This window comes from Larus michahellis, chromosome 6 (assembly GCF_964199755.1).
Source record: "Larus michahellis chromosome 6, bLarMic1.1, whole genome shotgun sequence".
Taxonomy (NCBI): domain Eukaryota; kingdom Metazoa; phylum Chordata; class Aves; order Charadriiformes; family Laridae; genus Larus; species Larus michahellis.
The window spans coordinates 47,271,386-47,295,605 of NC_133901.1; the positions used below are offsets into that span (position 1 = coordinate 47,271,386).

Genomic DNA, 24,220 nt, shown 5'->3' on the forward strand with positions numbered 1-24,220 from the left:
AATGTTTGTAAATGTGACTTTGGGCACACTGAGCTGGTACTTTTTGCCTGCAGTAAGCACGGGGAAGAGAAATTTTTTGAACCTTGAAAAAAATAGTCTGTCACTGAATCTGAAATAAGAGCAAAGAACGGATTTTCTGGGAGGTGTTGTCATGATGCATAGCTTTTACGAACTTTAATGTTTTATTTGTTGCTTGTATGTGTTATTTCGTCAGCTCTACCTGTACATGGTCAGGTGTTTTTTTTTAAACTTTTTGTCCTTATGAGATAAGGTCAAGATTTGAAATGGTAAACTGGAATTGAGAGAATCTGGGCATTTTGTTTACTTCTTAGCTGCTGATCTTAATGCCCCCTTCCTCCCATCATGAGTTCTGAGGGCTACTTTAAGAGAATTGTGTTCTATCTAAGGGCCTCCAAGTGATGTGGGGACAGGAGACAAAGAGGTTGTCAAATGTCAGTATCTTTTGCACAGCTTCCAGTTACTTATTTATACAGAGGGATTTCTTATTTGAAGTCACTAGAGCTTAGGCATTGAGGATTTTATAGTTTTTATGCTCTCCATAATCCAGGATGCTATTAATAAAGTTCTGATGAGCTGTCCTATAGACTGCCCTAGTTTCTGCTCTTTAATTGTTAAATCAATCTGCTGCTGGCAGTGTAGGGTTTGTCTGTTGTGGAAAATATAAAAGTTTACAGCTTAAAGAACAACTTATCAAAATAAACATTGCATCTGGGCAGTGCTTGGACAGTGTATTTTAGATGGAGGATGCTGCCTTCCAAACAATTAAATATTTGAAGAGTGGGAAATGAATAAAGATTATTAGTTGACATTTTTTTCCTTCGGTATAAAAGCAACTACTCCTCCTCTCATCCATATCTATGGTTTCTGAAAGCTTGCTGGTGGTTTGTTGTGCCTTTTTTTTTTTTTCTTTACTTTGTTTTGCATTCTTTCCTCATATAAAACTAATCTTCAGACTTCCAGGAGTCAAAGCACAGAGACTGCAAACTGTTATGCTGAATGGTGAAAGCTGAAAGATCATTATTTAGATGGTGACTTCTACGAGCCAACAAGGGCATTTGCTTTCCTGGCTGCGTATGCCACTTTAACCATGGCTGTACCTAACGCAGGTGGTGCAGAGGCAAATCTTGACAGGTCACGCTGGCGTGCTTCAAAACAGTTGCAGCTCACAACACACTGGTGTAGGCTGGGCTGTGCTGGCCGGGAAGGCTGGCAGCTGCAAAACCCAGAGCTGGTTTCCAAAGCAAGCGTTGACTAAGTGGAGAGCAGTGGAAGAGGAGGCACAGGAGTGGATTGTGATGTGCTGAATCAGATAAACATGTGTCATCCTGCTGGACAGGAGTAGGATTGCTCATGCTGCGCTTGTGTCACTTGACAGTGACTGTATGTGGGCACGTGTTGTGGTGATTGAGATTTGACCAAATAATTTAGTGTGCTCAAGGTGCACTTTATAGACTCACACTTGCTATTCTTACTGCTCACGTATAAGTAGGAGAGAATTGCAATACAATAAACCCCCTGAAAACCACCTTTGAGAAGAGACGGTTTGATGTGTAATCTGTAATTGATGTTGGTAGTGCTGGAACTCTGCAATAGAAATGAAAACATTTTCAAGTTGTTGGGTAGGCTTTGCCCGCAAAATTGGATCTGCCGTTGGCATTAGCTTTTATGTCAGCATCAGATACACGTAAATGTCAGTCTCACTGTGCCTTGATTTATGCTCAGGGTAATTCCACGGGAATACAAAGGAGTTTTAGAGTTGTTATATGAATATCAGAAAAACAGTTGGACCTCTGACGCTAGCATTTTAAATTTTGTTAACGTTTGAACCAATGCTTCCAAAAGAGTAACTGACACCTCTCCTTTACTGAAATCGACTTTTCTGTATTTTGTGAGGCATTTTAGCATAAAACTGTGGTGGTCTTACTTAAACAAGAGCCAGCCACTACATGCATTTGAATGGACTGCGTTTTGATTTTTGACTTCTGACCAATATTCCTCCTGTGCATATCCCTGTTTTTCTTGCTGAGACACAAACCCTTGGAACAGCACTGCGGAACATATGGCCTTGGCTGTCCTGGTGGTTTTTATTTCATGTGGATGAGCTAGAATGCGGGATGATACTGGTGGCATTGTTGTTCCTTCCTCATAGTGTAGGAAGGCTAACTTCTGTAGTTAACCTACATGATATCCATTTGTTAATAGGTTGGTTGGTTTTTTTTCTTGAATAATGCTAGTGTTACTTCAGCAATATATGAAATACATGTGATTGATGTTAGACTTACAGAACAAATTCTCACCATAGCTTTGAGACTGATCTAATAGTTATCCTTTAGTAAAAATTCATACACTGAAATATTTTGCAGAAATACGAATTTATGTTTACAAGCTTAATATGAGCATGTGTTAATGGGTCTCAGTAAGTGTAATGCTTCAACTGAGAGTTAAACTGTGCTTCAATTAACGTTGTCATTTTAATAACTGTGGTGGACAGATGGTGTCTACTTTCAATAATTTCACCCTAAAGTCTAATTTAAATCAATACTTGGGTTTTTAGTGATTCTGTCAAGGGTGTGAACATTTCAATTTGAGTTGTACTTACGCTAACTAGAGTTGTATTTTAAAAGAATAACGCTGCAGTAGTTGCAATAATACGTCTCTAGCATTGTATGAATAACATACTTACTACTGCTTTTGGCACCCCTAAACAGTGAATTTAAAAAACAAACCTAAAAAACATCCCTGTAGATGTGACTTGAATATTTTGTTACTTATATGAATTTGGCTTTTAATTGTTACTAAAGTCTGCCAGTCAAGGAAGGGGTTTATGGTTTTGTTTTCCCCAGGAGCACTTCTCTGGAGAAAGGAGAAAAAGAGGAATTACAATTGAAGGCTTTCCTACTCAGCAACCCAGATGCAACTGGGTTACTAAAAAGCACCTTCGTGTCATACACACATTCCCTAAAAGTCTGTGAGTCAGATGTGGCTGCCTTTTCTTTTTTTTTCTTTTTTTTTAAAAACTCTCACCACTGCAGCAGTGTGAAACCATTTTCATTTCGATCCAATTGCCAGCTGCGCTTCAGTTCCAGAATCTGCGTTGCTGTTTTTGTATGAAGCAAAGAGGATTCTGATGGCTTTTCAGGCTGCGCTTCCAGCGAAGCTGTTTGGGAGAGAGTGAGGTGGGAGGGAGGGAGGGTGGCTGTTCTGTGCAGCAATGGAGCAAATCTGATATGAGGATAAATGGAGTCTAAATAGAAAGCAATTGTTTTCTTTTTGTCTCTGGGTTTTTTTTTCATTGCCTGTGGAGTTATAAGAGACCCAGGAGATGACACAGGGACAGCTGTCAGAAACTTCATTTTGAAGCTAGAAAACTCAGTGGTGCAAAAATTTTGTGACTGTGTAGAGGAGGAACGGCTCAATGTAGAGACTCTTTTAGAAGCTTAGTGCTTCAGAACAAGAAGGCATAATCCTGCTAATTTAGCTTCTAGCATGATTTGTGATTTTTCTAATAAATACAGGTATCACGTGCAGTGACCACACATTCCAGACATAATCTGTGTTGGTCAATTGTTTGACAAGGTAGATTATTTTAGAAAATTTCTCCTCCTAGTGATCCAGATATACCAAAAAACAAAATTCAGCCAGAAATTTTCTTTTGATTGACTTTGGCTTTCACTTTATTCAGCTTACTGAAAATTGCTTTTTGGAGACTATATTGTCTTGGATATTCTTAATAATTATTTGAACAAAATTTGGGTTGTCTTATGGAAATGTGAGATAGATCCTGACGTGTTTTCTCATTCATTTATAGTAGTTTAAAAGAACATGGTAACACTCAATCAGATATGTAATTCAGCAGAATGACTTGGTCAAATTAGTTAAGTTCAATGCTCGATTAGTCAAAGTGGTCAAATTCTGCTGACACAGATGCATGCCTTTGGTGTCCTGTTGAAATTCTTTCTCTCAGCCTCAGTGCTGGTTTTCCTACGGAGCTGTAGACAAGGTCCTCCAGCCGCTGCCTAGATGAGAAGTTTTCCCTGGCCCAGGTCTCCGTGCAGCCCCCGCTTGGCTTTGGCATCTTCTTTTCGGCCCCGCTCTCCCTGCAGCTCTGGGCTTTTTCTTTGGACACAGTAGCACAGGAAAGCCAAGCGTACTGTCAGTGACTTGTTCTTGTATCAAGTGACAGTTCTGCTGTGTGATAATACGGCTGCTGGGAAGGGAGGCTCCTGCTCACTCAGGACTATTTTTGGCTGTGTTAGTGTTAGACAGAATTATCTCATTAGTAGTTGTTACATCTCTGTATAAAACTAATACAGGTTAAAGTCAGTGAATTTTTATTTGTGGTTGCATCTTAATGTGAAGTGGTCCATTTAAATTAAAGCATAATATAAGTATCAACAGTTGTGTGATACTGTTTATTTATTGGATAGTAATTTCCCAGCGTTTTTATTCTCTTTAGTAGCTGATGTTCAACTTCATATTCTTTTTCCATGCTAGGCCTAGTCCAAAACCAAATCATGACTATGAAAGACTGAAGATTCAGTGCATGAAGGCCATGTCAGACCTACAGTCTCTGCAGAATCAACACACCAAGACACTAAAAAGGTGTGAAGAAGCAGCAAAAGAGGCAGACTTTTATCAGTAAGTATTAGTAAAGCTATGTAAGGTAAGAGTTTACCAGTCTGTGCTGGATCATAAAGTATTAGAACATGATAATCAAATATTTTTTTTTTTAATTCTGTTTTTCCACTTTAATCGCAAGATTAATGTTTGTATGCATCAGATAAAGCATTTCTCGCCTATTTGAAATGATGAAGTATGGATTGCTTGTTTTATTTTGAAGAATCAGAGATAGAAATCCCTGATGTCTTGATGGGACACTGACAAGGAAAGCCTACTTACTGACTTGCAATTGAATTACAATTCAATAGTCTTACTGTCAGGCTGGAGAGCAGAATATAATTTGAGAGAATGTTATTTGTTACTGTTTTTTTTTTTTTATTAGTCAGCTCTCATGCTGACTTGTGTAAGTTTTAACACAGGCTTAGACCAATTGCAAGCATTTATGAAAATGCAATTAAATAGGGAGAAACTGGCATATATTTCTACCTTGTATTTCTGTTTAAAAAACAGTCATGTATGCAAGTAAGAACATGTTTTTTTCACTGGAAAGGAAGACAGCTCAGAAATAGAAATGCAGATAAATTCTTGGTTTAAGTTTATTTGACTTAAATCTACACTATAAAATATGACTAGTAGTTAATGACAGCATTTGTTTTCATTGGGAGCTGCTAGTTCTTACCTAGCGCTTTTACCCACAACTCTCTAAGCCTTTAAAGACAGGCTTCGTTTCTTTCTTTTTCAAAAACCTGAAAATAGTGTTAAAGATTGTCAACAGATCTAGCAAGTTGTGTGGCTTCTTCACAAAGAACTTTATTCCTAGTCATTTGAGGATTTTCAGGTACTTTAATTTGCTGGTGAATTCTGTGCAAAGCGTTAGTGTACATTGTAGATGGATATTTTTTTTTTTTTGAAGCTGAATTACCTATGTCTTTCCAATGCTGACATGAAACACTTGTATTCTTCATCCTAAAAAATGAGTGGTTTGCTTACCTTGTTTTGGAGTTCTGTAGTCCCTGAAACTGTACTGTGTTGCACTCTTGTTTATTCAGTATTTTCATGATAGTAGAAAAGGATTTACCCTCTTATATGAGAAGAAAAACTCTGAGTTTTAAAAGTGATTGAAATACTCAAGTGTAGCAAGAATATAGCCATATTCCACAGAGACCCACAGTTTTGGCTTCTGAAAAATGATACATATATACGAGTACAAGCTTTCACATTTACACTTGCTACAGACCAAGATTATCCGGTCAGAAGAAAGTACAGCATATTTTAATTGATTCAGCGATAATTCTTTTTATTGTAAGAACTTTTTTACTTGGATTTGAATAGTTCAGTTTCCTACTTAAAACTTTAGCGAGGCTGAAACTCACTGTTGGAGTTTAGGTGTCCAAAACATGACAACACACGTTGAAATCCACGCATGTAATTCCTGATGAGTCTATGAGTAATTCTCAGGGTGAAGAAAGGAATTGAGTAGAATACGCTATTCAAATGCTATTTTCTCCTGCAGTAATACTTAGAATCCCATACTTTTTTTTTAAAAAGAAAGAAAGTTACCATTCCAAAGAATTTATAATTTCCAACAAAAATATGAATAACAGATTAATAACCTACGTGTAAAGATTATGTGTATTTAATTGTGTGGCTTTTTTTATCAGGTTTTCCTAATTTTAAGGAAGACTTTTTTTTTAAAAAAAAAGCTTTAGATCATTTCGTGCAGGAGATGTTGGTATTTCACTTCATAAGGAAGTACAAATACAAAGTATTTTAAAATTTAAATTGCTGTGTGTTATATGTGTGGGTTTTTTAATAAATATGGACTTTAAACACTTTATCAGCAGGTGTGAGAGTTCAGTTCGAATCATTCTGTTTCAACAACAAAAATGCTTGTCAGTATCCAAATGTCACTCTTTATTTGATCTGTGGTAGTAAAATACATTCAATTGATTTTTTTTTTTTTTTTTTTGCTCTTTTTCAGCAGGGGTCTGGTCTAATTTTGGACTCTTACCTTGAATTATAATCTGAATGATAGCCTCGTCATGTGGCTCTCAGTTGTTTAATTTCTAAGTGAGGATGTATTTCTTTCAATAATTATGGCTTGCATAATGAAGTTTGGTGTAACTCTGATAGCTTTTTTTTTACCTGCTTGAATGTAGTTGAAACATACATAGTGTATTATTGTTGGTTGTGGGGTTTTTTTGGCTGGGTTTTTTTGTTTGTTTATTTTTAAAACAACAGCATACAAGGAGATTTTTGTAGTTTTCACCTGTATTTTGGTTAGCTGCTGCTCAGCTGAGGGGCCCAAGAGAAAGTGAAGTGATTCGTGGGATAATTCCTGTTACCTCCAGGATCATGTTATGCTCGCATTACACAATTTCTGTTTGTCTACCTGCTTGTTGTTAAAATGGCTATGAAATGGCAGTGTTGGGTGGCATAAATCCATCATCTCTTCTGAGGCTGTTTAAAAAGTACTGTGTACTTTCATGTGTTTTTGTATTTATGTCCCGGTTGGTTTCTGATACCGCACCCCCTCCCCCCCCACCTCCCCCCGGTGCTTGGAGTACTCAAATATGCAGAATTGAGTTAGTTTGACCTGCTTTCTTGGTAGGAAACTCTTGCTTGAAATTAATTAGTCCGGGACTCTGTCCTGGCAAGTTGGCTTCTAAGAGGGTTTTTTGTGTGCCATGCCAGCACGTTGCACAGTCGGCTGCTGAGTGACCAGTCACAGCTGAAGGAGGACATGGATACCTTGAAGAGGAAAAACACGCAGTTGGTGCGAGAACATAATCATCTCCAGCAGTCATGTGAGGAAATGAAGAGACTTCACGATGAGGATCAGAAAGAGATAACGGACCTGCGCAGCCAGCAGCAGCAGGTGAGCTACAGCTCGTAGCGTAAGTGCTAGAAAAGATCATTAATTGCTCCTTTGATAAATAAAGACAATAAAACTGAATATATCTTACTCATTCTAAAACATCCGCTTTACATTTTACAGCACTAGGGTGGAAAATGAGATCTTGGATACTAATTGGTTTTCTGTGTTTAGCTGGGAAAAAGAATGAGGGGTATAGAATTTTAGATGGTATTAAGAAAATTTGATGCAGAGGTGAAGAAAAATGTACGTGAAGAAGATTGTACATGCATGATATTTTTTTAAGTAGGCGGAGATGCATCAAAATCGTAGCTGGAAGTTGCAAAGTGATTACAAAGATGACTATTTTCCTAGGGTATTTTATGGGACAGGGCTAGCTTTAAACATGCTATGCATGTTATGTTTGTTTTTTGGAAAGTATAACAATAAAAAAACGAGTGATGGGTTGGGGCGCTTTTTTTGTTTTGTTTTAATTATTCCAGTGACACTTTAATGATTTGAGGGAGTGATCGAGCTAAGTTTGGTTATTTAGGTTTGCAGATAGTATTCAGTTAGAACAAAGCTACAGGCTGATTAATGTTTTTGAACTTGAAAAAGATAAGCTTCTCAGGAAGAAGCGGACATTTCGGAGCTGTATGTAACAGGCTGTCCTTAGGATAACATGTTTAATATATTCTGAAGAAAGAAAAGGAAGAGTGATAGTAAGGAGCAACTGGCCGTATCAGGTCCATGGTTCACCTGTGGAAAAGTCTGATCCTTTAGTTGGAATAGTTACAGTACCATGTGGAACGGTTAAACAGAATATCTCGGTTAACTGTGTGTAGTGTAGACTGATTCACAGGGCAAACTTGCAAGTCAAACATTAGGCTTCAGAAGCAAAACCTATGCAAACAAAAATAATTATTTGCTAGGGTAGGAGGGGCAAAGGTCAAAGCAAGCTGGATGTGCTCAATGGCGCTTTAGGAGGTGCTTGAGGGCTGGTGCCAAGAGGAGTGAAGATTTGTATTTCCTTTTGTTCCCTTCCTCTAACGTTATCCTGGGAGTTCTGCTGTGAAATGGTTTAGTGGCTTGGTTCAGAAGATGGCTGATGTTCTGTGAAGCAGAAATGGTTTGCTGTGTAAACCTGGGCAAATAGATTAATTGCTCTGTGCCTCAGTTTCCCAGGCTGCAAAGCAGGGATGCAAAACCTCCAAGAGAAGGCTATTGTGTTTTCAGGTTCTGTCCTGAAGTTTAAAATTATCTGGCAGCACAGAAGGAGGCTAAAGTATCGTTGTCAGTATTTATTTAAAGAAATTCAGTCTCATGTCAGCATCATGATTAAACCTTTAAAGGAAAACTGTGTATGTGGCTCTCAGTGAGAAAGTTGTGTAACTCTGTTTCTCAGCATGTCAGAGTGAATCATGGTGTCTTGAAGGGGTGCCAAGAGTCTTATCTTGTCTGTGTCATTTCTCGTCTGAATTAGTCTACCACTGTTTATGTTGATCCCCCTGACGTGTTGTTTCGTCGTCAGGCCGTAGCAAAACACATCATCTCGGTGCCCTCAGAGAGCAAAACCTTTTGATGGGGTTATTCTTCGCGTGGGATTGTCATGGATTTGCTGTGTAGCAGCTGACCAGCTTAAGTTTCTGCTGCTCCCATATGAAGTTTCTTGGTGCCATGGCTGTTTTCCTCGGTCCAGCTGGGACTATTTACTTTTTCTCAGACTGGGATTTTGAATGGGAGACCTTGCTTATTACACTCCTTCCTGTTTACGGCATTTCTGCCTTCCTCCATCAAATCTCTGTTAGCAAGTTTATGCTGAATTCCATGCAATTTCAACTCTGTTCATCCTTCTTTTCTTTAATTATTTAGTGTGTTTTCAGCAAAAATACTTACCGTATATGCTTTAGACAGCAAGAAGTGGTTTGTGTCTGTTTGGATTTTCAAATACTTGGTTCCCAAGACTGTTCTCAGAATGCTTTGGGAAGTAGTCTTCAGGAAAATGGCGCTCTTGAGCAGGTTTAAATCAACATGTATTTACATATGCCTACAGTTTATCACGTTTAGCATATGTGAAATAGTTCACTGAAGCATGCTAGCTAATCATGGGTCCAGCTCCGGGAGTTATGGTACTGAGTCCACTGATAGGGATGTATATGGCAATAGCCATGCCAATGAAACTCTTGCCAAATTGCAGCCTTGTTCCAGGACTGCTTTATGAACAGTAACTTGATGCTTTTACTTATCTTGGTTAATTAAAGGAGAGACCAGTGTCAAGCTGAAGAACTTTGTGTCTTTTGTCGTGCTCGTGTAGAAAAGTGGTTTCCTGACGGTGATGGTTGTCATCTGCTGCCTTGGGCAGCGAGTATCAGGCGAAAAGCAGACAGTTCCTTTTGATCTTCCTTTGGTCAGCAGGCATCCAGGTTCTTCCACGTTCAGGAACTGGTCCTTACTCTGGATATAAGACTCAAAAGAAAACAAGGAGCCAATTTGTGCATATTGGGTGGTTGCTGTGTGTTTGGTTTCAGCTTTTTATAGAGCTCATGTTTTCTGTCTCTTTTTTCCTTCTAATTTTTTAATACTTATTTTCAGGTAGTTAGGGACATACCTTTGTAGACTAATGCTATTATATAAATCCTAGCACCTCTCTATATAGAGCATTTCTCTTTCTTCCCACCACTCTATCAAGGCCAAATTTCAGTTTAAAAGACAAAAAGAGGAAAAAATGAGCATAATGGTGTGGTGGTTTTTTTTGTTTAAAAAAAAAAAAAAAAAAAGTGTGTGTGTGGAGGTGAGGCCTCATTTCAGGCACGTTTTTTTTGCCTTTTGGGAAGGAAGAAGGACTGGATTTGCTGAAGCTCATTAGGGCATTTCTGTTGTTGTTGCTGGTCATTTATCATCAACATTCATATTTACAACAAGATTCTTATGTCAGTGGAAATTAATTTGAAAGTAAGATCCAGGTCAGACTTTATTAATGTTTAAATGGATTTTTCTTTTCCTGTTCATATTTTATGGATAGCTTTTGAAGCACAAACCTCTGTGGGTATTTCTCAGATGAAATATTGTATGAATATTAAAATATATGCCTATGTGTATAACATATTTAGGGTAGATTTCATTCTAAGTTTTAAATTATTTAATTTGTTCATGGAGGATACAGGCAACCTGTCATGAATGCCACCTCGTGGTCATTTCCTAAATTACAGCTATCATCTCTTACCAACTAACCATTACCTCTTGCTAAAACTACAAAGGACTTCGAAAACAACGTGAGTATAATAACTGTTGGTAGCAGTTACCGATAGAGAGAGATTTTTCGTAGTCTTGTGCACTCTAATTTGTGATAAAACAGATATTCCCTCCCCCCCCCGTTAACATTAAGCAGATACAGTAATGCTTAGAATAACAGCAATGCTTAGAAGAGGCTCAGTGTTTCCTTAGTCATTAAAAAGAATAATTGTTAAAATTAGTTAATACATTTTTGTTCTAATATGGTTTCTTATATATATTTTAAATCAAATGTATTGGACTGATTAAAAACTGGGTTTATTAATACAGTTTCTGCCTTTTTTTTAGGTTATGAAGCAAAACGGGTCATCAGAAATATTAAATAAACTTTACGATACAGCAATGGACAAGCTAGAGGGTGTGAAGAAAGATTATGATGCCCTAAGGAAACGGTACAATGAGAAGATCGCAAGTCACAATACAGACCTGAGCCGCCTAGAACAGGCTGAGGAGGAGAACAGACGTCTTCAGAAACAGATTGACATGTTAATGAAGCAAAGGGACACAGCAATACATTTTCAGCAGCAATATTCGACCTCTCTTAGAAGGTATAATCAGGTTTTGATCACTTCAGATGCGCTGTGAAAGCAGTAACAATTCTAATGTAGCATCTTATTTTCTCTGTGGTTGAATCACAATTATTTTTCTAATTTTTTTTCTAAAATTTCTCTCTAGTGTATGTTATCTTGGTGTGATGAGTAAGCGTGTGTTTCTATATAAGATTTTCTGGAAAGTCCTAGAAGGTGTGAGGGTGATGTTTATTTGGAGAAATGGTGCTTTTTCTCGAGAAAAAGATTTCCCAGTTAGGGTTTTGGGATTGTATGAGGAATTTTAACCATTGTTTAGCTCGTGTGAGAAAGGGATAGTCTGCCTTTCAGGCTGTGTTTGTTCTGTTGTAGACAGAGGAGTCAAATACAACAAAGTTATGTTAAACCTCAGATTTAGCGTTCCAAACAAACTCCTCAATGGGTGGTGAGTCTAGCAACATATGTATCTGTTTTTAAATAGAAAAAAAACCCAAGTCAGTAGGAGGATATAATTTCTAAAAGGTTTTTAGCAAATGAAGGTATTCTCAAGCATAAGTTAACTTTCCATGACATTAGAACTGCAGACCATGCGGGACTCTGACACAGAGCTTCAGGCTGGCAACAGAGTTCACTGGATGCAGATGTCTGGGAGTCTCGCTTCTCTGGGAAGGTGCTGAAGCAGAAGGGCACCGTCAGTATATCACACCACGCTTAACCTCTCTCTGCTCCTCCTTGATACTAAGCCTACACAAATAGCCGTGTGGGGTAGGAAAAATGCTAATATACAAAAGGACTCTAAAGAGCATCTGTGGGTGTGTTGAGAATGTTTTCACTGACATAGGTTAGGGATAATACACAACTCCCACAGACTAATGCCCAAAAATGTTGTTTTCCACATTCATAGACTTTTAGCATTTCAAAAAGGTGAGATTGAGCATAGATAACAATGTACACATGAATAGCAGGTACATCTAATTAAGTGATACATCTAATTAAGTTATAGGAGAACATGACTAATAAGAGAATAAGTTATGTAATGTAGACTGCCATGGAATCCTGAAAGTGAGGGAAAGCTTAATATATACTACAAAAAACATTCCAACCACGTTGATACATGCAGAATCTCAACATATTTGTATTAGGGCCTTGTGATTTAGGTCTCCTTGAGAGGAAGGTATGGTTTTATACTGAGCAGAGGTTTGTTTTAAGAATTTAATGAAAGATGTTCATGTTCCTGTGAACCAGTGATCCAGTTATATTAATATAACTGAACTTCAGGAATTTTTGCCTTTCATTCAGTTGGCTTTGGGTCTGGACGTTTTTTTTACTTGTTTCTATTTATAGAAGCCTTTATTTGTCTTATGTTTATACCCTTTCTTCATAACCAAAACCATATTTCTCTGGGTGACTGATCAAAAATTTTTAAAATGCATTTCAGGTGGGTATAGCTTTCAGAATATAAGACTTAACAAACTTGTAGTTTGAGGATGAGTGGGTCATAAGTTGCAGCACTGATTGGTTTGTTTTTTTTTTTTTTGTATTGCAACACTAATTAGTATGAAATGCAACCACAGTCAAAATAGGTTTTAAAGAGAGCAGAAAGAGCAGAAGTCCAGTGGTGGCCCTGGTCTCATTTTGAATGAACCTTTGGCCTTAAAAAATACCAGAGAAATGTTCAGCCTTTTTTCTTTTATCTATAACATTATCACAATGAGACACAGTATATGAATGCGACCAAGATGATTTGGTTAGTAAATAGTTTGCAGATTTCAAATTAACTACGATGGCTGTCTAATTCCTATGTGCTAAAGCTTACCCTACATGTGTGTCTGCGTTTTGAATGTGGGCTGTGGCACTTGGATAAAACTGCCCGTAGTTTGCAATTGCATTGAAGATAAGCAGGCAGACCGTGTGAGGGTTCTTTTCAGTATTGGTTGCTCCTTATAAACCCGTGCATACTGCTACTGACCCATCTAACCCTGCTACTTGCAAGCCATTCACAACAGTTGTTAGAAATGGGCTTTTCTCTACAGAAGGCATCTGTGAAAATGGGATCCAGCTGCCTATATTTCCTCCTGAGGAGGCAATGCAAGGTCAAGCAGGACCAAGGTGTTTCAGCTGGAGCTTTGCTTTCAGGGTTTTATGCAGGTTTTTATCACTATTTAATGAGTATCCCTCTATGGCAGGGACTTTCCTTTTTGGTCATTTCCTCGTGCTAGTATGCTTGTCGTGGCTTGGTTGGGTTTTGGGGGATTTTTTTTCTTCTTTTCTTTTTCTTTCCTTAATGATTTCTTTTTTTTTTTTTTTTTTTTTTTTGGCAAACATTGCCTTAAATCTTTTCTCCTCCCCTCTCTCCTGTATCTTCCCAGTGCTGTCCTTGATTTGACACCCAAATAGTTTTTAAATGTGCTGTGGGCTCTCGCATGGCAGTGAGGTTGTTTGGCGTACTGCCTGTCTTCGCGTTCTGATACAGCCTTGTACTTTTCCTATAGTATATTCTTCTTATCTTCATGCTCGCAGCTCTGAAAAGGCAAAAGAAATCCAGATTTTAATATGTTAGGTCTTCTGTACTGCCAGCCCAATGATCTCTTAAACTGAAGAATTTCCTGAGAGGAGCAGGGTGATGGTTTTGAAATTACTGGCAGATGCCTCAGTAATGCTATGGCAATGCTTTGAATACACTGAGGCTTTCAAGGAAATATTTGAAACTAGGTTTACAGCTCTCTCTTGGGAAAGGTCAGGCAACATGCTGGATTAGACAAGAAAATGCACTTTTAAACGGTGTGAGGCATGTATGTGCGTGTGAGAGACGGAAAACAAAGTCTGCCAGAGGTTTGTGGGCACCTGAAATTTGGATAACCCTAAAAGTGTCAGGTTAGGCACAATGTTTCCACCAATGACATTTACCTGGGAGTTTTGGAAAAAACATTTAAGGAAATCTTGGTGTCCAGTTGTGGTAAAACACTGCTCTTGGGGGAAGTTCCTTTTCAAACCTAATTGTGGGTTGTCTGTGGAATTATAGTCCCACTTTTAAGAATGCTTTGTCAAAATCAACACAACAAAATGTTACTACTTTTCAATTAAACTTTTTTTGATTGTGCCATACTTCAGTAGGTTGTAGTGCTAAAATGTGTATGTTTTCATCTGCGTTAAATATTAAAAAATTACTTTTGACAATTTAAGATATTTTGCATTTCAGTTTTCCTGGATGATCTGCTGATGAAAGCAAACAGTAATGTTTGAATTACCTGGTTTTAGTTCCATTGTCTGCATTTTTACTGTAAGCCCGCTCTTTTCTCCTTTAAATTATCCATTGCCAACTTTGTGGCATATTTGGGCATCTGGAAGTTGTTCTGTTTTTTTCCAATTTCTGCATTTGTTTTCCTTCTTCCCACATGCCTGGGAGGGTATGTTGGCAGAGGGAATTAAATTCTAAGATGAACAGAGCTCAACACAATAAATAAGGTTAAACTTGTGCTATTAAATAATGGCAATGCTTTGCATTCCTTTTAGAATAATTTGTTAAAAATTTACTTTTAATAATTAAACTAATTCTAAATTATTTCTAACAATTTTTATGTTTCAGTTCCTTGAAGAGGTTCTCTGATATTCCTAAAGGTTTACTAATGTTCTTAAAGCAAGAATACTTCTCTTTTGCAGTACTGAGAATACATTGTCTAAGATGTCCTCTGCGGTTGTGCTTTACCAATGTATGCGTTTGGTTATCCAGCCAAATCTTTTAATGTATGAAAAAGGAAAATGAGGAACAAGTATCTTATTGGCATTTCTGCTTCTTTTTAGATTTGAATCAGTACAGCAGGAACTAAGCAACGCCACAGCACAAAACAAAGAGTTGCAGAGAGAGATGGAGCGATTACAGTCGGAGGTGACAAGGTTCAAAACAATGCAGCTGAAAGCAGCAAAGGATGCAGAAAAATACAAGGAAGAAAGGGATTCAGTTTTCAATGAATACCGCCTCATAATGAGTGAGAGAGATCAAGTCATTAAAGAGGTTGATAAGCTTCAAACAGAGCTGGAGCTTGCAGAGTCCAAACTGAAGAACACTTCTTCTGAGAAGCGAGTGGCTAGTGAAGAGATGGAAGCATTAAGACAGGTACTAGCCTGTTGTTTCGATGGGGAAGGGAAATGAGTATACATCGTTGATGCTAGAATCAGAAGTGTGTGACTGATTAATGGGAAATAGTAATGCACTGCAAAGAGGAAATTCTGTGCTGATGTTTTCCTATAGCAGTCCTTTTTACTGTCAATTAATTAAGACTGCATGTTTGAATAGAGTACCTGTCAGTTGAAATTTTCTGATCACTTGACTTAGTTCTGTTCATTCTGCTGATAATAAATCCTTCCTTTACTGCGTTAGTCTTCTATGCCTTTTCAAGTAACGCGCTCTGTAACAATATAGCTCTAAATATTCATTATTTTTGACTTCTAACCTCTACAGGAACCACTGGATACTATCTGCTATGACTTAAAACGGTACACGATAAAGTAGTCTCAAATATTTATGCAAAGCCTGGGCTGACATGCATGGTCTTACTCATTTGCCCTCCTTCTGCCTTTGAGCTAAAGGGGACATTTTGAAGATTTTTTTCACTAGAACTCAGGCATGCCTTCAAGCGTGTGAAACCAGAACTTTGTATTTTTAAGCGATACATTCTTGAAATGCTTATATCACAGCCATGTTATAATGATGCTGTTAAGATTTCCAACACACAATTTACTGCTCAGTTTCATTTCAGTTGACGTGCATTGACTTGACCCTTTGGTTTACAAATACTTAATTTAGCACGAAGTAGATACAAGCAAATGTATTCCATTGCCTATAAATCTCATTTTACTTTCTTCACAGCATTACATCTGAACAAAATGTCCTTTATGAAAAATTAAGGTGTGGAGCTTTTTTTAAACCACACCATTGTTGAGGAACATAATGTGGATTGTGACATACGGCATCAGAGCTTTAATAAATAACTAACTTCTGGTTTTAAGAATTTAAGAATAGTTTTCAACCCTGCGTATTTGCCTGCTAAGTAATGTAGCTTCTAGAGTGAGTGAGATTTTAATACATGTTTCATACCTGTTCTACTTTCATCAAAGCCATTATGTCCATAGCAAATGTCGGTTGTTGATGTCAGTGGAATCGGGGTAGTTGGTAAGGAATACTAATGGCAATAGCCACAATTAGTCGTTCTGCTCCAGTTTGTTCTATCTGTCGTTGTGGCACTATGAGTAATCTGCCAAAGTGCTTTAAGGGGCAGGGAATTAAAATTTTAAAATACGTGGGTGTTCCCCCCTACCTAGATGACTTGAAGGGGTGTTTGAATGAAGAGGCTGGGACTGGGGAGTGAGAGGCTGGCAGGGCACAGACGTGCGTTTTTCTTCACCCCCGAAACTGGCCCATCAGAAAGCAGAAGTAATTGCTTCTGTAATGTACTAAAAGGTGTAAAATAGCAGTACCGTGAATTTTCTTTTTGTTCCTGTTTTCCTTTCCTGTAGCTATGAACTCATCTGCTTGTGAGCAGGTATGTTCCTGTGTCACATAGTGCTGGCTCTTGCTGCATCTGCGTTCTGCGTATTTTCATAAGGGATTTTCTACTTCTGACAAGGCAAATATTTGAAAGGTTGAAAAAATTATTGATCAAGGGATACATTCACTTGAAGTAGTATCCTGAAAAATGCCCCTACTTAAGTGGGATTATCCTGCCAGTGAATAGTTGGTGTGGTTCTTGCCAAAACGTAACTTAATGTTCTGTGCGCTCCTGGTGATGTATAGCAGCCTTGGGTGCCCTGTTACATAGCGTCCATTGAAACAGCGCTGGATCCACTTAGGTTGTTTTAAGTGTTGTTTCTTCTGTGAAACTTATACGCAGAAACTTCTTCTGTGTTTGCTGGTGCCTGGCATTTATAGATGATAGAAGAAATCTCAGGGTTTTGCACTGTGGACTGTTTTGGATTAAGTTCTCATGCGTTTGGCCACTCAAAGCAAGGGATTAGATATTATAGATTTCCCCCTCTACTTGCCCAGTGGTGTTTTTGTTTGGCATAATCTTTTGCTTCAGCAAATACTTAGAATGTCATGTTTCATCTCAGTGGTAGTCAGCTTTCCCCTCTGCTTATCCTGTATAAGGTTATTGCGCTATATTCAGATGTGAGAACTTCCTCCAAGCGTAAGAATTCTTCACAAATTCAGAATTGTTCTTCAAACCAAACCACTCTAATGTTTCCAAACAGAAGCTGTTCTAATCGGCGCCAAATGGCACATTGCCCTGTGTCGTCACGTTGTAATTTTTTGCAAATGTCACAGGAAAAAAACAGAGGTGAAATTTTACTACTGACCACCAGAGGCAATGGCTGCTCTTATTCAGATCATTTATATTGAGCATGCTGGAATAAACTGTGGCAATGTGTAGTTTTTCCAATCACCTTAAAGTACTGTAAATTCCTGTTTAATGAAGGGCTTTCTGGGAACTTTCCCTCTGCCTCGATACTTGATGACTTTCATCTCTGCTGCATGCTGGAAAAGACTTAATACTTTTGTGTAAGTTTTATACGCACATTTGAATGCACATTTTATACAGACTTTAGTTACGCTCTACAAAATGTTGCTTCCAGTACTAAAACTTGTCTGCACCACCAGATGGGTCAAGGATTTCTGTCTTCAGAGGTGAAGCCCTTTGCCCTTTGGTAGTGGTTCACAGTTTGAGTTTGAGGTACTGAGCAACAGAAGCTCTTACTGATGTTGAAAATACTTGAGTGAGATCCACTGATATGTTTTAAGTTCACAGAGTGAGTCATTAATTCTAGTGCTGTCTGTTACTCTACAGCAAACACATCTGTTTTAATACCATCACAGAACTGTTTTAACAGCCTGACTAGCCTTAATTAGATGCCGTATCTCAAAAACAATCATGTTAGTACAGCAAAATGCAATTGCCAGCCATGCTTTAAATACTCGATCTTACTCTTTGTTATTTGTAGAGGGAAATAAAATGGAAGTCTGTTTATGACATAGTGTCTTTCTGTCCTTAGGTATTTGGATCCTTTCCTTCATTTCTTTTCAGATGTCAGTTGTATCTGGTAATGTTTTTGAGATCACATCATCAATAGTTTCCAGCCAGGAGTGCCTGTATGTAGAAGGACATGTGACTTTAACTTATGAGGAAGCTATAAGATACTTACGTAGCTGTGTTGTCTAAATTATTTCAGTCCTGTAAAATTGAGGCAGTTGCTTAAAGCTACTTGCTATCTAGTCTTATCCTTGCCATATTTGAAACCTTTTTTTTTAAAGACCAAGTCTGACTGGTTCCTCGAAACTGTAAGTGCTCCCAGATTCTTGCTTACTTCTGACAGCACTGTGCCAATGTGATGGTGTAATATCTTTAATACCACATTTAATATTCTTTGCCAGTACTTGTATGTAATGTGGGCACAGTCTGTTCTGCTCCTGTTTTTCAGAACATTAGAGGTAAACTCTTTAGGCTTTTAAGGTGTCAGTGTGTATCCAGTTGGAAAGATGAACTGTTTCCTTCTGTACTTAACCTACTGCAAACAATGAATCTTGTTTTAGGAGCTAAACTCAGCTCTAGTGGAAAGAGATCGAGCAATTTGTGAGAGAAATGAGTTGCTGGAAAAATACTGTCATGAAGTGAAGGACAAAGCTGAGGCCCAGAAGGAACTTGACCAAGCTTGCAAGGATATAGAGACGGTGAAGGAAGAAAGAGATGTTGCCAGAAAAGAGAGAACAGAAGCTATCATCCAGAGAGACCATCTACTAAGGGAATATTATCAAGCCCGTCAGGTACTGCACTTCTTCACAGTAATTTTCAAGAGATTAGTTAAAGGTCTGGGCACACCGGGTGTCTTCCCCCTTTTCCCTGAGTCATTCTAAAATACATATATATAAACGCATATATGTTCTTCAAGACATAGTGACGGAACTCATTTGAAAGAAATAGAGTCATGCTTCATACTAAGTTTCCGTTTGTAAAAATAAATGGCAAATAAAATATTGTGATCCCGCAGGTGGCTAGGCAGTTTTATTACCTGCTGGTAGGCTTGTTGCCACCATCTATAATGTGTGTTGTTTGTGTCTGTGACCTCAGGATGTTAACTATTTCTAATACTTCATAAAGGAAGTTAACTGAAGCGTGATTGTAAATTTTCTAATCTGAGCATGTTCTTAGTATAAATATGCAGTTCTGACAATTTATGTCTCTGTGTGGGTAGTAACAGTCTTGTAATTCTGCACACTTACTGATGCTCTTGTCTTGTGTGCGATACTAAACATCAATCCATGTGCAACTGTAAATGCTTACATAGAATGTGCTATGAAAATGCATAGCATCATAACTTTTATATTCATGAAATAACTAAGAAATATGAGATTATTTAATATTAAACTAGATACTTGGGATTGTTTTCATTAAACCTGTATTCTCTTCTCATTGAATACCAACCCTTTAACAGTGTGGGGGGAAGCAGGTAAACTACGTTTTCAGTTGTATTGGTTCTTCATGGCAAAACTAGTGGGATTTTGGAAACTTGTGCCTTTCTCAAGGAAGCCGGCTAAGCTTGGCTGAACTTTGCTGTGACTTAGCCATGGACCTGCTCAGATGCTCACCTTTGACAGATTCCAAATCAGAATTGATATTTCAAACATAAATGTCCATTTGTTGATCTGAGTGGGTTTTTTGATTGTCTTTTTCCTGCCATTGGACTAGAAGAGAATAAAGTGATTCTTGGAAATGAGAGAGACAATCAAAAGGCCAGACGTGACTCTTCTTAGCCTCTGTTTGGTCTTATTTCTTGCAATTTTTATTTTTTAATGTTGAGGTGAGAAAATAAACCTGGGGTTAAGGTTCAGTGCTCGCTCTCTCTTTTTTTTTTAATATAATTATAACTTGTTTAGAAGAAAAAAGAGCCTTTAAAGAATATTAATCGTGACTTAGTAGTCTCTCTTTGATATACACGCACTCATGTCTTAAAAATATTCCTCCGCAGTGTAATCTTTAATCAAATTAAAAGTTTAGTCAGATTCATTACATTTATTTATATTCTTGAAATTAAGCACACACAGTTGTTTGCAAGCCCATGGCCTTCAGTGTTTGTGGTTGGCTGTAGCCTTGTAGTTGGCTTGTGCTGCAAGCTTGGAGTATTCTCCACGTATCTCTCATACTAATGTCACCATCTCATTCGAAATAGAGAATGCTAGAGTAACAGGTTAATTTTAAAGAAAGTAATTCTTATTTAAAACAAGAAACATTCAAATAAAACTTTTTTGGAATTCCGTTGCTCTGCTTTGGGGTTAAGGGACCTGTGTGAATCACAAGTCTGTGTTGTGAACGTGTACATCTAGTTGTCCCAGGGTAAATAACAGACATTAATGCAGGAAATCTGTGTTGTAACTGCTTATAGGAGTGTATCTGATTTCTAAATATCCTTGAATTTTTCTTCTGTCTGCTGAGCAGAACAAGATAGAAGCATGGAATGCCATCTCTGAAATACAAAATGTTCACTGGTGTTATTTCGAAGGGAGGATTCTTATTCATGTAGATTGTATTCGCACAAATTTGTGTGCCACTGAATGAAATATATTACAACAGTTTTTATCTCTTTTTTTTTTTTCCCCAAAGTTGCCATTAAGACAAATGAACGTTTTTTATGAAAACATGAGAATTGAATATATCAGGTAACACGCATATAGTGGAAGCTGTTTGTACATCCTTATCTAAAAATTGTGCTTAAAATACTTATCTATATTTCTTAATTCCTAGATACAAGATTCTGCTACCCTAGACATAGAAAGAGCAAACAAAGAAATTGAAATGCTTCGGAAACAGTATGAGGCAATGTCACAAGAATTGAAGGAAGCTGTCCAGGAAGCAGAAGTAGCCAAGTGTAGGAGAGACTGGGCCTTTCAAGAGCGGGATAAGATTGTTGCAGAAAGGGAAAGTATACGGTAAACGCATGCTAGATGGTACATGAGTGATCTTTGTAACACCTTGTGTGCAGTTGATGCAATTCTAGGACTTGCTGGGTTGTGCTAGCACTTTCTTCAACTTGTTGGAACTTCTGCATTAGCTGTCACGGGGTGATTTTTTTAATTTTTTTTTATTGAAATTTTATAAAATTGAGGGAAACTTAAAGATACTTTGCTGTGTCTGTACTGTCATACCCATAATATGTCTCTAGTAAATACCAGCGAGCCTAACAGCACTGCTATGTAAGAACAACAAAGTATGCATTCTTTTTGTCATGATATACCTAATCCTGCTATAGCTATAGTCCTGCAAATAATCCTTTACCTTTGGGGACATTTCACAAAAAGTACCCAACACGTTTCCCAATGGACATTTCCCAAAGGAACTAAGGGAAAATACTTCAATCGGGATTTTTTTCTGCTAGTCTAAAGAAGATAAGTAGGAATAAACTTTTGACCTAGCATATGTAATCTTTTTCTTCCTTATACTTTTTTTTTTGAGGGAGGTCTTTTGAAACTGCTTTTTTAAAATTTTGCATTAGCTATGCAATGTTGTAGAACTAGTCTAAAACTTAAATAGGGTTTTAAGTAACTAAATGGAAGCTACTTTGCTTTTGAAGGACTTTGTGTGACAACTTAAGGAGGGAGAGAGACCGGGCTGTGAGTGACTTGGCTGAAGCTCTTCGCAATCTGGATGACATGAGAAAGCAGAAAAATGACGCCGTGCGTGAACTGAAGGAACTGAAGTATGTTAGAGAAATGATCAAACTGCATGGAAGTTCGTGATAAAAACTTTGGTTTGTTAGCAGTGTTCACAAGTGAATCATGCTGTTATAGTGGTGGGGCAGCAGGTGTTCATGATAATGTATGTGGAAACACTGCCTGTATTTTTAGTTATCGTGGAAATTATTGTGATGGACCTGATCCTAAGTCTTACTATCTTAATCTTTTTATTATTAATGAGACAGATATTCCAGACTTTGTGGAGATATACTTAAGCAATATAGAATTCTTTCACTGTAGTTGGATTAACTGCAATGTAGTTCCTCCCAATTGTATTTTCTCTGGTTTATGAATGCAAGGAAGATGCGCATCATACATCATCTCGATGGGCTGTGGAAGAGGTTTTGCTGTCGGTATTTATCATGCCCCACTTGTTGTGAGCATAACTGATGCAGCTCATCTGAGAGTAAATTAAATGTATTTTAGGAGATGTTAGAAACCTAGTTGTGCACTTCAATTGTGGTTAAAAAAAAAAAAAAGGCAAAGAAAATGTAAGACTATATAGGCTGTATATAGAAAAGGAAAGTCAATTCAATAGCTGCCCAAGAATATTGCAAAAATGGAAGCACGAGACAAATTTCTGTCATAGCTTGGAGTTTTGATTTAGGAAACAAATTACAAGGTATCTCATGATGATAACATTATGTATCAGTTTATTTAAGTGTTGTCTGTGTCTGTAAATAATTTTTTTTTTCTTTACCTAGGGAGAAGATGGAGAATCAGTTGGAAAAGGAGGCCAGATTCCGCCAATTGATGGCCCACAGTTCCCATGACTCAGCCATAGACACAGATTCTCTGGAATGGGAAACAGAAGTGGTAGAATTTGAAAAAGACAGAGTAAGTAAAAAACAAGAACTGCACTGTCTTATATATTGGATAGCTTTGAGGTCAATTATAGTATCTTGATAATAGGCATGATTAAAGATAACTCTAATCTGTACTTTTTTTTTTAAGTTCTTTATTGTTGTTGTGGTAGGAACCACACACACATATGCAGCAAGTGTGGTAACGTCTAGATGAAAGTAGTTGACAAAACCAAGCTGTCTTACGCAAGCTTTGTATTTTTCTTCATATGAATTATAAATAAAAATAGTTCCTCCATCTGATCTTGCAGGGTATCCGGGTCCATGTACTATAAAAAATGTTTTAAGTTAAACATTTAATGTTCTTAAGGTTAGTGATTCATTGCAGAAATGGCAGTTCTATGAGAGCCAAAACTTAAGATGTGATGGAAACAACGACATTAGAGAGCCCAGCCCTCTACTTTTAGGGGAAACATCACTTATAATCCATGCATAAAACAGTTAAGCTTTTACATGAAGTTATTTCTCCTACTTTTGCTCAGATTTGGTGGTTCAAAATTTTAAAATATGAAAAACATTTATTCATTATGAATTTATATTTTAGGACAACATTGCCGTCAGCTTAAAATCTGTGATGAAAGGAGATGCTGATCTCCCTTGCTTGTCTGTAGAGGGAGTTAAATCCCTTTTCCATTTTGGCATATTAAATAAAGTTCTTATGTTTAGCTTTCCAGATAACCTCTACATCCTTTCATTATCCTAGCAGTACTTTTCTCCATTTAATTTTATTTTTCTTCATTGTAGTCTAGAATTTTCATTTCACTGCTTTGTATTCAAGTCTTGAATGCAGTTCTATTTGAAATTTTTGTCTGGCACAGCACGTTGTTTGATAATAGTAATTTTTTTAACAACATAGAACACACAGGTGGTCTTCCAGATTGTGTTTCATTTATGACAGCTTTTGCATATACCAGAATTTCTTTGTCATTCCTGAATGACAAAGTTTGTGGTTTAATGCTGTCAAATTAAATCCCTTTTATTTTACTGCAATATTCGGGGTCATCTTTTTTATGCTCTGCCAATCCGTCTGTGTTCTGACAGTGCATCCCAATAGAGCCACTCAGACATTCCTTTTCTGATACTAAAAATATTATTTAGTATTATTATATGTTGAAATATAGAGATTGAAAAGACTATATGAACTGACTACCAATGCTAATCCGTCAGGACCACCATCTGTAAATTCTTCCTGGAATAACAATTTCTCTTTCACCATGCTTTTTCATCTCTTTTGACCAGCTCCTTTCTCATCGAATTTTGTGCA

At 37.5% G+C, this 24,220-nt stretch overlaps 1 protein-coding gene across 4 annotated transcripts in view; it reads left to right on the forward strand.

Annotated features, from left to right (window-relative positions):
* Window positions 1-24,220, forward strand: part of DLG5 (discs large MAGUK scaffold protein 5) — a 112,655-nt gene that overhangs the window by 55,619 nt on the left and 32,816 nt on the right. For all 4 annotated transcript variants that reach the window (XM_074590698.1, XM_074590699.1, XM_074590696.1 and 1 more), the window contains exons 4-11: window positions 4,516-4,659; window positions 7,336-7,519; window positions 11,075-11,334; window positions 15,115-15,427; window positions 18,899-19,129; window positions 21,105-21,289; window positions 21,931-22,056; window positions 22,798-22,930. In XM_074590698.1, the coding sequence (XP_074446799.1) occupies window positions 4,516-4,659; window positions 7,336-7,519; window positions 11,075-11,334; window positions 15,115-15,427; window positions 18,899-19,129; window positions 21,105-21,289; window positions 21,931-22,056; window positions 22,798-22,930 (1,576 nt within the window). The remainder of the gene's footprint in view (window positions 1-4,515; window positions 4,660-7,335; window positions 7,520-11,074; window positions 11,335-15,114; window positions 15,428-18,898; window positions 19,130-21,104; window positions 21,290-21,930; window positions 22,057-22,797; window positions 22,931-24,220) is intronic.